This window comes from Clytia hemisphaerica, unplaced genomic scaffold (assembly GCF_902728285.1).
Source record: "Clytia hemisphaerica strain Z4C2 unplaced genomic scaffold, Clytia hemisphaerica genome assembly, whole genome shotgun sequence".
Taxonomy (NCBI): domain Eukaryota; kingdom Metazoa; phylum Cnidaria; class Hydrozoa; order Leptothecata; family Clytiidae; genus Clytia; species Clytia hemisphaerica.
In genome coordinates this window covers 1358079-1375300 of record NW_027104090.1, presented here as the reverse complement: position 1 = coordinate 1375300, position 17222 = coordinate 1358079, and the positions used below count along the sequence as shown (strand labels likewise).

The 17222-nt window shown below is 37.2% G+C and overlaps 1 protein-coding gene across 1 annotated transcript; it reads left to right on the top strand.

The window, feature by feature from the left end:
* The first annotated feature begins 68 nt into the window (after positions 1–68).
* LOC136812786 (caldesmon-like) lies at positions 69–14736 on the top strand. Its single transcript, XM_067069311.1, has 15 exons — positions 69–678; positions 1018–1111; positions 1421–1502; positions 1686–1751; positions 2124–2335; positions 3497–4116; positions 4313–4411; positions 4857–5265; positions 6829–7556; positions 7751–8036; positions 8270–8338; positions 8537–8598; positions 8813–8880; positions 9075–9193; positions 14071–14736. Exons 1-15 carry the CDS (start codon positions 69–71, stop codon positions 14174–14176), a joined length of 3630 nt encoding a protein of 1209 aa, XP_066925412.1. The 3' UTR covers positions 14177–14736.
* The last annotated feature ends 2486 nt before the right edge of the window (positions 14737–17222 follow it).

Below are 17222 nucleotides of genomic sequence, written 5' to 3'. Positions count from 1 at the left end.
GTAGGGGCGAGGAAAGTAAAAGTCGAAGAGACTCCATCGATGACGAGAGACCAACTCGTAGAAACCCAATGGAAGATGTCAAACGGATTGCCCATGATATAAATTCTAGATTATCAGGGGGAAAGGTTTTAGGGGATGAAAAGGTTCAGGAGGAACCAAGGGAAGAGGGTGGTGTAGATTTTAATGTGAATTCTAGGGGAGACGGTAAGGATGACCATTCTGAGTCGGAGGTTAATAAGAATGACGATGCTATTGAGAAGACCTCCTCACAGCAGCCAGAAAATGTTTCTATACAAGCTGTTGTTCAATATAACGACGAAAATGAGAAAACTTCTAAATCACTAGATCATAAGAAAGAGAAACAAAATGATAGAGATAATGTTGTTGGTGGTGATGATAGAGGGAGACATGACAGGAAGCGTTCAAGATCAAGATCACCAAGAAGGAGTGAAGCTGACCGGAGAAGGCGAAGCAGAAGTAGAGAGAGGAGAAGAAGCTCGCCACAAAGAAGGAGATCTAGGAGTAGATCGCCAGCACGAAGGAGAAACATTGATAGAAAACGCAGGAGTAGATCACCTAGAGGGAGCGATCGTAGGAGGCCTGATGCTCGAAGATCGTCTCTAGAAGACAGACCGAGACGACACTCGACAAGCCATGACCACAGCTCAAAGAGAGAAGGTGACTAGATTCTTGGTTTATGTTCAAATATTTTTCTATGGTTACCTACCTGCTCAAGTTACTTTCAATTATACCTCTTTAATATAGGCCATTTGACAGTTGAAATGGATCATGGGTAATCAGGACTGATTGCGCCTCCATAACGGCTTTCTGTTAGCTAGATGAAAAACTTCAAAAATGTTCAAGACTTTTGACCAATAGTAAGTCGTCATTAGCGCGCAGTGGTCCTGATTATCCATTACGCTTTGCGATTGTGAAATGGCCTATTGATCTAGTACCTTATAATGTAGAGGAAACATATTAGCAAGTCATGATATTTGAACTTCTTTTTCACTTCAGCTGAGCGAAAGAGACGTGATGAATCATCACAACAACACAAAAATAATGAACCTGCTGAAAGAATTCCAAGTCAAATCATGGATACAAAGAAAAGGTAATGGTCACAATACACCATAGAAACATTCTCTTTCTAAATTCCCAAATGAAAATTAAATCTTCTGTTTAACCAGATCCAGAATCCTAAAAACTCGAACATACTTCAAGTTTCCTAGGTAACGGACGCTCGGATACATACTTCTTGTTACACTTTTATAAATAAAGTACCAAATTTTAAGGTTTTAAGAAGATCGCTTACTTGGGACAAACTTGGAGAAATTTAGACCTTGCATGTCCCACAATTTTTTTATTCTTTAAAATACTCTATACCCTTCTCACGCTTGTTCGATCTATTTCTCCATCTTAGAGCATCAGACAAAACGACGCATAAAGCTACATCAGCCTTGTTGAAAAAAGCCATGACAGCTGCTGTCTCAGATGCGGTCATTGTAAGTTTTTTATCTTTGCACTGTGTGTCTTTCCTTTCCTTCTTTGATTTGACCAATACGAGCCAAAGCTGGTTATACCATGCATACATCATTTTTTCAGCCAATTTAAATAAGAAGAAACAAATTACGATTGTCTATTTACCACCAACATTTATTGACCTTTAATGTATCTTGCTGTTTCAGCCATCGAATGAGAACAACGAAGATGACGTTGAGTTAGATTACAATGATGATGAGATGGTGGACCATGTGAGTGCTTTATCTATCCCTTTTCTTTACTCATTCTTTCAATTTTATACTAACCCAAAGGTCCTTTTTTCCTTTATTCCGCTCGCTTGGGGACATGGCATGTTATTTTTTGTAGGACGATTACTTTATCTTAAGGAATCTCTTACACAGAATACTGAAACATGAACTCTAAATCAATGTCTAAAACGTCACAGCAAAGAGGACTGAGATTGTTTGTCATTGAAAAAAGTCTCTTGTTTGATAGCATTTTCAAGTTCATTTCATTTTATTTTCTGAATTAAACACCACTCTGAATAAAATATCTCAAAATAAAAGGATAGCTGGTGATTCCATCAACAATTTGATGATTCAAATCACCATACTACTTTTTAGCATGAAGCAGAGACGAGCGACCGGCGAGTGGTGAACCTCAATCAAAAGAGCAGTGGTCTAGCGACCATCACCGTCAATTTCAACACTGAGAGTGAAGACGAAGAGAACCAATCATCGGACGAATGGGAAGAAAAGCCAGGACGAAAGAGGAGAGAAGATGATGTTGAGTTACGTAAAGAATTATTGGAAGATATGAGCAAGCACGATGCCAGGTACTGTATTATGCTAGCAAACTTTTGTCACGTCAAAGATCCCGAAAAAGAACAGGCTAAAATGACAGATTCAATGTGGCTCTTTTGAAAACTATTCCCAAATTAGGCTTTTAACAGAAAATCCAAGGTGGGGTCAACTCGTTATACATGAAAATCTTCTGGTTTGCACCTAATTTTTACTCCTCCCTTTGCTAACAGAGGATACTATTTTCAAAGGCCTCAAATGTATGAAGATTCTTGTTAATTACAGGGTGTCTACGGATTTTTTTTCGGGATTTTCAAGGTTTTCAAGGTTTTTTGGTCATTTTAAGTGGTCTTTCATGGTTTTTTGGCAAAAACTTTGGCACTTTTCAAGGTTTTTTGCTACTCAGTTGATATGGCTTTTACAGGAATTTTTTTTTTCAGAGTTGTAGGTGAAAGAAAAATAGAGGACAGCAAATAAAATTTATTCGCTTTTGGTGTCCCTCTCGAGAACAATACCACAAAAAGAAATACTCCAGATCCCTAGTCTTCCAACTGTAGAAATAAAGAATTAGAAGCAATACCAATTGATTAAAGTGAACGAAGAGGCGCAACCATGGTTTGCGCCGACGAGAGAAAATTTTGATTCATTCAAATGGCTAAAAACGCCTTGTTTTTGATTTTGTTTTTTACAAAAATCAATTGCCAAAAGAGTTGTTTTAAGGAATCCTCGAAATTTTATTGATGAACGGCCATTATTCCAAGACGCCCTGAAGCGATTTGAAAATTGGGGAACAGTCTGGAACAGTCGATTTCTTAGGGCTCATGCAAACGGAAAAATCGTGATAAAAACTCAGCTAATGATAAAAGAATATGTTGCATTCGTTGCGACAGAATCGCAACAGAAACAGGGAAATATGGAATTCTCTAAAAAATGTTATAAAGGCTTAGCGCCGCAGGCGGTTTTTTACTTATTCTTACTTTTCGAATGACTGGATAGTGCTTTTCAAGGTTTTGAACGATTTTTCAAGGTTTTCAATGTTTTTCCCAGAAAATTGATAATTTTCAAGGTTTTCAAGGTTGGGTGGTTCATTTTCAAGGTTTTCAAGGTCCCGTAGACATCCTGAATTATGATATTATCAATTCAGAACTTCTTGATAGTCAGAGGTTTTCAATAATACTTCATATTACCTTTCTTAGGTATGCCATCATGAAATCTAAACTTGAGTCAAAACCTACTCCCGTGCGGCTGGATCGAAGGGAGAGGGGTGCTTCAATGGGAGAGCAAAACGCAAACAAGCGCCCACAAAGGAAACCATTCATGGGTAGCATGGTAGCCGATCTCGAAGAGAAAACAACCAACGAACGTAAGCGAAATAAGCGACGTGAAGAACGTAAGCGTATGGCGGAATCGAATCAGTTACGTCGAGGTGTGATCAAGCAACGACGTGGAAGCAAACGTAACGAGTCGAGTGACGAAGACGTACTGTCAGCTGAACAAATCCAAAAACTGACTGAAGAGTCACGCCGAATCAAAATGCAAGAGCTAACTCGTAATCTGAATTCAAACAAGAAAGGTGATTTAAGATCCTTGTTGGAAGGCCGGCGACAAAAAGGTGCCACGTCTACATCGAGAGCCGCTAAAAAGTCCTCCAGTGATGACGAGGAGACAATTGAGAAAAAACTTCGCGAAAAGTTGAAAGAAGAAAAACATTTGCGATTGTTTGGAAAACTAGATCGTAGAGGTCAAGACAGATTACAAAAGGAACGTGAGAACTTACGAAAAAGACTCGAAAAAGCTCATCGAAAACGCACAGAAAGTAAGGTTTCAAACATTATTTGTTTTTTTTTGTTGGCTATTTTCCTTCCATTCTCTATCATAATTTGCTCATCTTGCAAGTTTGTTCCTATTTCCTATGTGGTTCAATTTTAGGGTTATGCTACCCCCTCTGGATTGTTTGATTGACTTATCGATCTTGATCTGTTAATTTGTTCAATCAAACTTTCTTACAATAGGTTTGTCATCTTCACGAAAAGAAACGCAAATTGAAAGAAAACGAGAAAGCCCTCGCTCTCATCAACGTCAGCAATCACGAGAAGAAGATGCAAGTAAAGGTATTAGATAGTAGTGTTGTGAGTTTTCTTTTTACTTACGGTATAGCCTATCCAATTAATACCAACTACTTGTTTAGGACGTACCCAACATGGCAAGCGAAATAGAAAAGAAGCTGTAAAGGAAATAAGAAAGGTCTTTTTTATAAGAACGTCCAAAAATTTCGAATCCTTCGGATGTTCTTAACTTTTTTAGTTTTAAGCCTAAGATTGTTCTTCAAATGTTCTTAATTTCACAATTTTTTGAGTATTCTTGTGCCATTTCCTAAGATATTGGGAGTTTTAGATTCCATAAAGCATTAAAATGTTCTTATATATTTTGTTCTCATAAAAAAGGTGCACTTATTGTACTACATTTGCTGTGATTTTAAATTCCCTGACAATCTTTTAAGTCATTTTAAAACGTTTTCTATAATTCTTAACCCTCCTTTAAAAACTTTTCTTGTAGCAACACACGCAGAAGAGGAGAAAGGAAACGAAGATGACGAGTGGGTGGAAAGTCACGTGACCACCGCTCACACCGCCCACGCTCCTCAAGATGAGCGAGAAGAAGATGAAGCAATGGAGGAAGCAGAAGACGACAAGGATGTTGATGACGAAGAAAATGACTCCCCACAACATGAGCACGAAGAACTTGATGAAGAGAAAGAAGAAAAGGAAGAAAATGTTGAAGGGGATCTGGAGACGAGTATTGAGATTTCGAAAGATGTTTTGTTAGCAAGCATGCATCGTCGAACTTCTGCTGATGGTCATCAAAAAACACCGCCACCAGCATTGAGCGACCATGAAAACGATGAAGAAGAGCAGCGTGCGAAGGAGGCGAAAACGAACATTGATGAAGAACAAGCCACACAGAGGTATTTCCTTCATGGCTCCATTCCCCTTATCTGTTTACAGCTTTATAGAAATTGCCATACTACATAAGGAATTTTTAAACATAACTTTCTACCTCAAGTAAAAAATTCTCTGAAATGAATTCGAAATTCGTGTAGAAATGCAAATATTATTAAAAATCACTTTAAACGGGTGAATTTTCGCGAAGTCACCTTTTCAGAAATCGCGTGAGATTGCTGACCAGCGAAATTATATCCACCATGGCTTGGCAGCAGGTTTTAGGTGCCCCCTAAGAATTCAGGTGACCCCTAAGATTTAGGTAACCCCTGGTTGCCAAATATTTTTGGTGACCCCTAAGCTAATGACACGTCAAATTCTTTCGAAAATCCTTCTCAAACTATCAAACAAATACAACAGTTAGTTTAGCTTATTGCTAAATAGAATAAATGCCCTAAGAAATTAGAGATAAGTTAAGTACTGAAGGTTACTGCCAGATTATCAAGTCAGGGTGCAGATCCCTTGCCAACAGATTTTTTATCTAAGTAAATGCAACATGATTAAAGAATTTTTACAGATCAGTGCCGTAGGAAGCATTTTCATATTAGGGGGCTGAAGTTTAGTGATACCGCGAGGGCCAACCATGGTTTGGCCCGAGGGAGAAAATTTTGAAAATTTGAGCTCTAGATTGCTTGAAAATGCCCCCCCCCCCATGCTACGACACTGCAGATAATATATTAGATACCAAATTGTCAGTTTTTGAGCATTGCTTAGATTAAAATGTAAGTTGAGAAATGCCAACCTATTATGGTCTGGTAGGCTGCTTATAATTCAATCACCAAACATAGAATGTAGCCCCCAGGTCCATCTGAAAAAATTTAGGTGACCCCTAACATGGTTAGTCCCCCCTAGCCACAGGCTAAAATCAGGTACCAATCGCTGCTCGACCTTTTAGCCCCCCCCCCTGCGGCCAGGGGGGGTTCCAGCCATGTCCACGCGAAATTTTTTACGATGAGATTTTTGAGAAAAAATACCCTGTAAATTTGCTGTTTGTAAGAAAAATTGTCGTTTCAGGGTCATTTTCGACTAGTTTTTGGCTACTCTCGGGTACCTAATAGCCGCCCCCCCCCCCACCGCTAATTAATTTTTCGAAAATTTTCCACCCAGGACATTCTTATTCCAACCCCCCCCCCCCCCGCTTATTAATTTTTGGGAAAATATTTTTGAAAGTTCCCCTCTTTTGTCCTAATTATGCTGTATTAGCCTCATTTTCAAAAATTTTCCACCCAGGACATTTTTATTCCAACCCCCCGCATATTAATTTTTGAGATTTTTCCAACCCCCCCCCCCCCGCTTATTCCAATCCCCCCGGCTATTAGGTACCTGGGAGTAATTCGTTAAATGAATAAATAAAATAAATAAAAAAGTTAAATCCACCCAAAATCTCGCAATTCTTTTGGCTCTCGAAAATTATCGGATTAAAGTATAAACAATTTTCTTTCCATAAGCAGCTCAACTTTAATGTAGTCTGTAGCTTAGAAGCAGGCTTTTCTTCAAATTTTGTATTATAATACTACTTTCACGTTTAGGAAAAAGAAAACGAGACAAGAATTCATTGTCACTCTTGATGGCTTCGAAGACAAGAAAAGAAAGGAAAGAAACAACAGGTCCCGAAAGTCGCCTGACTCTTTGTCTCCTCCGAAGCGTGAGCGCACAAGGAGTTCTAGTTTCACGCAAAGCGACGAAGAGTTTGAACGTATTTTGCAGCAAAAAGAACGCGAAGAGAAAGAGGAGCGTGACAAGCGGGAAAAGAGAACTCAGGAAGAACGATCTCACCAGCGGCGTCACCAACACCATCGATCAAATCGCAGAAATACGCATGCGCGCAACAGTAAAGGTAGCCCCCCAATGAACAATCTTGACCGCGAGATATTACTCGCCGAACAAAAGCTGAGAGCGCAAAAACTGTTGAAGAAATCTTTAGATCAAGTGCAGAGCTTAGATACTGAGAGCTTTGCATTGAATCCACACCTGAAGAAACCGAAAACAGCGTTCGTGAATCCTCATTTCAAACCAAAAGTCGATCTTCCAGTCATGAATGTCGTCCCCTTAAATGTCGCTGGCCAACCCCTCGTTGTTAACCAGAGTGTACCCACGGCACCGACCTTTCTTTCGGCCGCGCCACCTCTCGTTCTTCAAAGGCCCTTACAACCGAAAGTGATCTTGCCAATGAGTCCAGTCAATATTTCACCGATTGCTATCACGAAACCTGTTCAACTGATACAACAACTCGTTCACGAAAAACCTCAAGTACAAGGTGAAAATTAGCTCTGCCTAACACATTTCTTGTATTTGGCGGAGTATTTTGGGTATTAACATTTTTGCAATAAATAGATTTTTGGAGCGTTTTAGTCTGCAAGAAAGCTCTCTTTTATCAAGATTATTTGAATTTAATGCGCCTTGTATTCTTTTGTGTTCAATTAATTGACGAAAATGATATTTCTCTTCTAGTCACAACACCGCCTGCAGTTGTCTCTCCTATTGTTCAATCTCCACCACCCATAACCCCCACGCCTCCAACAAGCACCTCAGTCGTAGAACCGCCAACCGCAACAACTAGCCCAGCTGCCCGAACAACAACGCCCACGCCCGAGGAGAATGGTGCAATAGTTGCTTCTGTAGATGATCCAACATCACCAAACTTCAAAGTTCAAGTCACTGCCAATTCTACGGCAGCCGAAAATGTCGTGAAGTCACCTGTTACTGATCAACCCTTAACCAAAAATATCCCTTGCAAGTAAGTGGAGAGGCAGGGAGCTGTTACTTTTGATGTAGTCTTTCAACCCCTTTAGATTACGAGGTTGAGCTACCGGTTTTTCTTTGTTGCAGATTTTGGATTTCAAGCTATTTGATTTAGGACAAAGACCCTAAATTTCTAGATTGATTTTCAAAACCAGATTGAAAATCGACCAGGAAAAAAGTCGATTGATTCAACTGAGAAATTAAGATATTGTTCACTCTTTTTTTTAGGACGTTTCCAAATTGTACGTTCGGTGAACGTTGTATGTATCTCCACCCTGCTTGCAAATTTGCTGAAAGGTTTGTTTCCACTTTGATTTATTACTTTTCAATAAAGTACTCAAGTCCGTAAACGGGGTCCACCCTCACTCCGAAATTTAGACAACGATCAAAGGGCGTTAGTGGCCTTTCATAATGGCAATCCAGAATATCATTTTCTTGAATATTGCAACCATGTTATTAGAAACTCTTACAAAAATTTTCAACATTTCTTTTCAGATGTACCAATATGCATTGCATCTTCAGCCATAATGGTGAAAAATCTCTCAACTCTTTAAGTTGTAAGTTTTTTATCTTCTCAAGCGTTTGTACAATGTTCCAATATTTGGGTAATTTTCTTTACTTATTACAAACTTTGTTTGTGATGGCCTCTTCCATGGTTTTACCAGTGGAAATCGGTTATATTGATAGGTTGAAAATGGAACATGATGATATGCCTACTGTACAAACACTGTCCGATACGTTAATCAAATATTGTTTACTTTTTATTATTAGCAACTTTATGCAAATTTTATCCGAATTGTATGAACGCTGGTTGTCCGTACAAACATCCTATTAATAAAGTAAGTGTTAATACCTTCTGATTATCAAGTTCAAAATAAGAATAACATATCTATATCTTTAGATGTGTCGGGAATTTATCTTGACTGAGATGTATTCCTCCGCCTATCAGAAATGATGTCTGTCTAATTTTGACAATTTCCATTGAATAGTCTATAGAAATTTGATATTTTTAAAATTTTTCTTCTTTTCATAGTCATGCCGTTTTGGATCGAATTGCACGAACACAGACTGCTTGTATCTACATGACGGTTCAACCAACACTCTCTCCTCCCTCTCTAATAAGAAATGGGTTGCACCCAAACCTCATATCAGGTGAGAACAGATGGATTAGAATAATAATTGTCTGTTGGATTTGGATGATAGCGATTTTCCAAATTTCTGAAATTTAGAAGAAGAATAATTGACTTCTTACCACAAATCGTTACCACCATTTTAACATAAATGAAACTTCAACCTTTTTTTGTACGTTTTTTTTTTCAATTATTTTCTCAGCACCAATTTACGCCATTCTCGATCAGTTAGCTACCTTAATTCAAAAGGGGCCTAAGTCCATTTTTATGAAATTTGAGATCTTTGGTTCATTTGCTTTCTTTCGATGTACATAACAAGTAGTTTTTAAAATTAAAAAGGTTCAAAACTTCATACTGAGGCTCTGATAAAAGTGATGTTTAATTCAAAAGAGGCCTAAGTCCATCATCTTTTTACAATTAAGGGCCTCAGTCCATCAACTTTTTACAATAAAAGGTTTTAAGTCCACCAAAATAAGTTTGTTAAGTTTTGAAGAGGCCTAAGTCCAATTGAATTGCAAATGGGCCTAAGTCCATGCATCCGAAAAAGTTTAATTGAGTTTTTCTTTATTTTACTGAGATTGTCTTTATTTTACTGAGATTGTCTTTTCTCTTTATCTTGAATCTAGGTGTAAGTGGCTTTATTTTGGAGTGTCATATGTGCAGGTTTTGAACTCTAAAAGGCAGAAATTAACCCTCACACGTTTTTCAAAATTCATGTTTAATTCAAAAAAGGCCTAAGTCCACTCTGCATGATTTACTAAGTTGCACCTGTTACATACAAAAATAAATTCTTTCCAAACAAATGCCTTTTCATTGGAAAAACAACTTATAGCTATGGCTTTCAGAAAACATTTACTTCAAAGCTTTACCATCAAAAATGGTTTCAGAATCAAGGAAAAACTTTAATTGCAATTTTCTCAAAATGAACAAAAAGGACTTAGGCCCCTTTTGAATTAAGGCTCACAGGACTTAGGCCCCTTTTGAATTAAGGTAGCGACTTGTGCTAGAATCTGACTATGTATAATTCTAAACTTTGTGACAGTCTGTTTGGATTTTTGGGCCTCTAAACAGTTTGAAAAATACTGAAGTTGAGCCCGATGCGATGCGATGTGATGTGATGCGCATGGGTAATTAACATTTTTCTTTGGAAATCTTTTTGAAGTGTATGCATTTGAAGTTTTTCTGAAAAATTTTCTTAATTGATGTATCGAAAATTATGACTGTTTTTCTACGAAGAATTGCGATGAAAAATTGGTCAAAACCACTATTTTCAAAATTTTGAGACAAAGAAGACAAAAATCTTCCGAAAATCTATTTTTAGTTTGGTTAATGATATACCATATACCCTTCTTCGCAAAAGTCTTCATTTTCTTCTTCATAAAATTCATTGCGATTTTTAAACTTTCAGATTCATGAATAGTTGGCCTAATTGAAAATGTATAACATGTCATAGTTTGGTTACATCAGGTAGAAATCTACCTTTTAAGGGAACTAATTTTGGCGGGCAGCAAATATCCTAAAATAGTGATTTTTTTTGCCCCCGCAACGAGCGTAGCGAGTGAGGAGGCCTTCATAGCTTCACGCAAGGATATTGGACAGGAATCTCGAATCTTTGCGCGCGCGCGCGTTTGTTAGTATTGTATGTTCCGGCCAATTAAGTGTTCCGCAAAAATATGGCGGTAAATTATACAGCGGTAAATGTTATACACATTTTCATATTACGTTATATGCTATTACCATTATTATATATTGCATTTCATTAGTTTTGATTTAGGATTGAAAAGCTGAAGCGAGTGTTATACATGCAAATTATAGAAAAAGTATATAATTACACCATAACAAGGATTACAATATTACTTTTGCAAATCAAAACAAACAAAATGGCAGACTGGTTATGATGATGAGCTGATTCGATTCATTGAATGGAAAAAGTGTTTTGTATGTCTAATTTTGTTTCTTGTCTTTAAAACTGAATAAATACTGTAATTTAGTCAGAAGTTCATTTCAGCAATGATTTCAATTCTTTTTCGGGAATCTTTAAAGAAATTTGCTCAAGTTTTCAAATGTACATTTTGTTGATATTTTTGTTCAAACTTATCAAACTGTAATTTATATTGTCTGTTATTTTATTAATAACTACCTTTATTGTTTATAGAGCTTCTTAAGCTTTAAAGACCATTATATGGTCGTAACTCGGGAATATCTTTCTTAACTCGGTAAAACAAGATACCGGCAAAGTACAAAAAAGTAGAATGTAGCATATGAATCCAAAATTGAATGTGAATCGATGTAAACAAACTTTTTTTTTGGTCTTCAAAATAGATTTACCTCACTTAGAGTGTTTTCACTGTTTGTTCAGTGTGGTAAATCTATTTGGAAAACCTGAAAAAAGTTTGTATAGGCGCATACATTCAACTTTTTCAGTTGTGATAGCCTACGTAATAACTTGCGCTCCAGTAGTTTGGTGAAATAGCTCCAATTCTAGCTTTCCAAGTTAGGAGGGACCTTCCCGAAGGCATTTAACGGTGGTTAGACTAGGCACACAGACAGTCATACAGAAACGGTAAAACAAGATACCGGCAAAGTACAAAAAAGTAGAATGTAGCATATGAATCCAAAATTGAATGTGAATCGATGTAAACAAACTTTTTTTTTGGTCTTCAAAATAGATTTACCTCACTTAGAGTGTTTTCACTGTTTGTTCAGTGTGGTAAATCTATTTGGAAAACCTGAAAAAGTTTGTATAGGCGCATACATTCAACTTTTTCAGTTGTGATAGCCTACGTAATAACTTGCGCTCCAGTAGTTTGGTGAAATAGCTCCAATTCTGGCTTTCCAAGTTAGGAGGGACCTTCCCGAAGGCATTTAACGGTGGTTAGACTAGGCACACAGACAGTCATACAGAAACGGTAAAACAAGATACCGGCAAAGTACAAAAAAGTAGAATGTAGCATATGAATCCAAAATTGAATGTGAATCGATGTAAACAAACTTTTTTTTGGTCTTCAAAATAGATTTACCTCACTTAGAGTGTTTTCACTGTTTGTTCAGTGTGGTAAATCTATTTGGAAAACCTGAAAAAAGTTTGTATAGGCGCATACATTCAACTTTTTCAGTTGTGATAGCCTACGTAATAACTTGCGCTCCAGTAGTTTGGTGAAATAGCTCCAATTCTGGCTTTCCAAGTTAGGAGGGACCTTCCCGAAGGCATTTAACGGTGGTTAGACTAGGCACACAGACAGTCATACAGAAACACCATAAAGTGAAAGTATATAGCTATAAACTCAAAAAGTCTAGCTTCCTGAAGGCACGTCTCTTCATTGTCTGCGCTGCGATCATCTTAATGGATTCAATCAGCTTTTAGTTTGGAGAAAAGATTGCATCATGAAAAAGTACTATGCACTTTAAAAAAAATTAGGCGCATTTCAACTTTTCTCGACTGTACGTCTGAATGGACCACAATGGCATATCTTTATTTTTCTTTTGACCAACAACATAAAAGATTTTGCTTGAGAAGTACAATCAAAGCGTAGGCGAGTGGAGTCCGGGCCTTAGCTAGGATTGGTTTCTATTTCGCCCTATTTAAGATGGCGCAGAACTTTTTGATAAATTTTATCCGCAGTATCCTCTTGACTATTGTTTATTAGGCAAAGTAGCAATAGAGAATCAATCAATCAATCAATCAGTAATTAAATCAATCAATAATCAAATCAATTAATTATTCCTGATTATTTTTTATGTTTCAATCTTTAAAGCATTAAAAGCTTTATCTCGTCAACCTGTTCCGACAAGCTCGTTTCTTGAACCCGTCTTACATTTAAAATCTATTCCATGTAAATTGGAAGTTTGTTTTGCTACCATGTACAAACCACTCTCAAGGAAGATACTCTCGGGTATCTAATAAACGTACATGTACGTTTATTAATTCTAACAAAAATTTTCCTCAATTTCAAGTGCCTACTTTTGTTTCTAATGATAAATATCCATCTTTGACTTTTGAGGTTTGTTCTACTCGTCAAAAGAAAGCAAATTACCCAATATTTACCCCCTAACCTCATTAAAAAGATCCTTCAATTAGGTTTGCATGCCTCCATTTTCGACCCTGTACGTTTATTCGCTACTGTACGTTTATTAGGTACTCGAGTAGTCTAATTACTCTGATATGGTTTCCACATGATAGCAAAAATGAATGCCAATTTAAGTGGAATAAACTTTAGCTTGCAAAACATAAGAGTCATTTCTTTTTAATTAGATTTTTTCATGTCTTCGTCGAAACCTTAATTATAACTAGGCCATCGTTTTTATTTATTTAGATGGAGTGTTATTGTTATTATTTTCAGGAAAAAAGAAAATCTTTTATTTCTTCGTTTAACCAAACGTGTAGTTACTTACTATTTTTTTGTCCCCATGCATTTCTTATAATCTTGCAATTGACATTGTTATGATTATACAATTTATTATAGAATTCTTTAAATATTATATTGCTGCGGTGGCATGTTAGTGTAAGCTATGTACTAGTTTAATTTTGGCGGGAGCTAATTTTGGCGAATGACAGCGTAAATCTGTTCTATTTTGCCTTATTTTGAGCAATTTTGATGAATTTCAGGGGTTATTTAGGCAAGGAAACAAAAATTTTAATTTTGGCGGGAACTTATTTTGGCGAGTGAGCAAAATATTTAACTTTGAGGAATTTCGTCTAAATTCGAAATCCGCCAAAATTAGTTCCCGCCAAAATAAGTTCCCTAATAGAAAATGTATAACATGTCATAGTTTGGTTACATCAGGCAGAAACCTATATTTTTGTACAAGATTGTACAATTTTGTTCAGAGAGCCCTTAAATGGTTTTATGTCGGCTCTATTGGAATTAATTCATTTTTGTCTTCTTTTTTTCTTCTCAGTGACCGTCGCTTTGCAGTAGCGGATAATGGTGTTCAATCGAATCCTGTCACTATCGTTGTGACAAGTACAACGCCCACTTCGACGCCCACCCCCTCCCAAAGCTGAAAAACACGAATTACTAAGCAACGAAAGTTAACGATAACTTTCTAAAAACACAAAATAAAAATATATTATATACTTCAAGCGTCAATCATATAGCTGTCATTGTGCCCTTTCCATAGGTTTCAGATATATTACAATCCCCACCCTTAAATGATCTGGCGTCTAGAACTTGCGCTGGTTGGCTTATGATTGCGCCACTTATCGGTTGCTTTTTAACCAATATCTCTCTGGATTAGGTTGTCATGGAAATATCTATCCCAGAATTCATCTCTGAGCCGAAAGGTTTTTTTTATATATTATTTTCTAGTATTTTTTTAGATAGATTCGTTTATTGAGATTGGTTGATTTATTATACGCTAGCATCTTCAAATGGAATACCAGTTTCCATCAAAAGAAAAAGTCTCCTTTATCTATAACTATTGACAAAAAGATTTATTTAGGCTCCCCTGTAAATAATTTTTTTGCCCTAAGGTTTTGTCAAACGTCAAACCAAATAGATTTTTTATTTCGATTGTAATTTTTCCGTAAAGAGAGAGAAACGGGAAAAAGACTCTTGCTTGCTTCGTTAAAATTTCTTCTTTATTATTTTTTCCTGTTACGCGGTTTCCTTTCGACAGCTTGTCCCTTTCCCAAATATTCCTCTGACTGATATCTCATTCGATTTGTCGAGGTGACCAGACAACCGATGGAAAATCGAATTGGAATTCAAATCAATTTAACGCCAAACTTGGGATAATGGGGCTCTTCCAGAAAAAATCCGTTCATGGGGGGGTGGAGGATGAATTGTCCAGGGGTACTGAAAAAATACCAAAAAATTGCCAGGGGTAATTTTTTGTGTCCATGGGGGTTGATTTGCTGTTTGTCCAGGGGTATAACCCGTGTCCAGGGGGGTTAAAAATCAAAATGTCCAGGGGTAATTCATGAAAAAAAATATCCTCCACCCCCCCCCCCCATGGACGGGTTTTTTCTGGAAGAGCCCATTCTACGATTTTTTGTCAGACTCTGGCAGACGTGTTTTTGACTAATATTCTGTGTGCTACCAATGTCAATTGAATACTATACATGATCGGGTAGTCCCAGCTATGTGTGCTACCGTGGTGGGTGGTAAAACTAACTATGGCACTCCTAACAGTAGCGTAGACAAGGGGGGGGGGGCGAAATTAGGGTTTCTGTTCTGGAAAGACTGAGGGTAACACAATATAAACCCCGCAGTTGAGAAAACTCGGTGCTTTAAAATCAGGATTAATTCCCTCGCTACTTTCATCAATTGAAACTATTTGAATGGCTTTTCATTACAAATTGATCAAGTTTTGTACAATAGGGAAAGGAGAAAATTTCATAATTTATATATATATCCACTTTGAATAAAGTTTCATTATTTGAAGTTTTGTCACTACCGACAACCCTATGTCTTAAAAGTAACAACACTTTCAGTTCTTTCACATCCAAATTGCTTCTTGCATAAGTGTCGGTGTATTTCTTCATTGCGATTATTAGAAAGCCAACCTAGAAAAATATAACCAGATCAATACACTCTTCTCGAGATGCATAAATTTATTGTTGTCCTCATTCTCTAACAGATTTCATTGCTATAAAATTACATATTCACAATGATAATTGTGTTGTTCACACCTCATGAGACATTTTGAATTTCAAGTACTTTTGTTTTAGAGTTAATGTTTGCCTTTTGGGAATTTAAATTGGTTTAAATGTATAATTTTATAGCAATGAAATCTGTTTGAAAACGAGGACAACAATAAATTTATGCATCTCGAGAAGAGTGAATTGCCAAATGATCGCTACCGCAGGTGTCGACCAAGTCCTCAGAAGCTAGTGGGGGGGGGGTGGTTCGGGGTGGTTACTTTGGCGAAAAGATGTACGGGGACGTGCGGCTGGTGAATGGAACAATTCATGGTGGAACACCTCCTTCGGGCCAAGTCCACTTCGTGATTATTATTGCCTGGGGTCTATACTACTACTTACTCTAAACTCTAAGGCTTATTGCTGCTAGACTGGTATGGTATGGTAATATACTTCACTGGACTCCCGGGGGGGGGGAGTACTTAGGCAAATGGAGGGTACGGTATGTGCCGCCCTTAAGGGTACCTTTTTTGGAGTTCCAAAGTCCCGCTAAGGGTCGGAAAAATCAGAAAATCAAATTTCAGTCCAACTAAGGTTCTGAAAAATAGGAAAATTTCAACTTTTTACCCCTGAATGATCGAAATTTGGTCAAAATTGGTCTAATTAGTCCCGCTAAGGGTCGTAAAATTCACAAAATTTTCCTTGGTTTTCTCTTTTTTAGTCCCATAAACATTTTATGTTCTGTAGTCAAATTTCTACGCCAGGGGCGGGTCGGGGCGGACATGGCCTGACAACCCTTCTCCTAGATTTGTTTTCACGTTACCATGGCACTATTCAGTAGATTTATTTTCTTGTTATGACGCAGGTGCAGGTCAAATAGATTGACCAGTCAGAAAGCAGTATTCTCGATGTGGGTCTTGGAAAGTAAACAAAATGGCGTGCGAAAGCTGCGGTGATAACAAAAAAATGTAACCATAATTTTATTTTTCTCATTGATTTTTATTTATTTGAATGTTTACCTGCTAATTTACACATCACTATTCACCTAGCAAATCTAAGAATTTTTAAATGCTTGAAGGAAAAAGGTTAAACTTGTTTACTTTAAACAGTTTGATGTAGATTTACAAACTGAATAAATTTGCTGGGTGCTGGGGTAAATTATTTTTAAAGATATTTTGTTTCACTTTGCTATGCAAGCTACCGTGAGATCTGGTGTAACTTGCATCAGTGGAGGCTAACATACATAGCCCTCAAATGAATGACCTGGCTGGTCATTAGAATACAAAGTTAAATCAAAACAAATATGGTAGAGTAGTATGGCGGTAGTAGAGCTGCGAGCGGAGCAGCATAGTTGATTTGTTTTGAAATTTTGCTGCTTTGAGTGGTCAGTCATTTGATGGTTATGCAAGATTTCCCTCCACTGATGCAAGTAACCCTACTTTAGGGTATGCCATGCTTTTGATGTATA

Bases quoted from the DNA above. Each gene is read 5' to 3' on its own strand.
- LOC136812786 (XM_067069311.1), top strand. From the start codon at position 69: ATGGAAGATGTCAAACGGATTGCCCATGATATAAATTCTAGATTATCA. The intron at 679-1,017 runs GTGACTAGATTC...TTTTCACTTCAG, and splicing joins CCACAGCTCAAAGAGAGAAG to CTGAGCGAAAGAGACGTGAT. The intron at 8,599-8,812 runs GTAAGTTTTTTA...TTTTATTATTAG, and splicing joins ATCTCTCAACTCTTTAAGTT to CAACTTTATGCAAATTTTAT.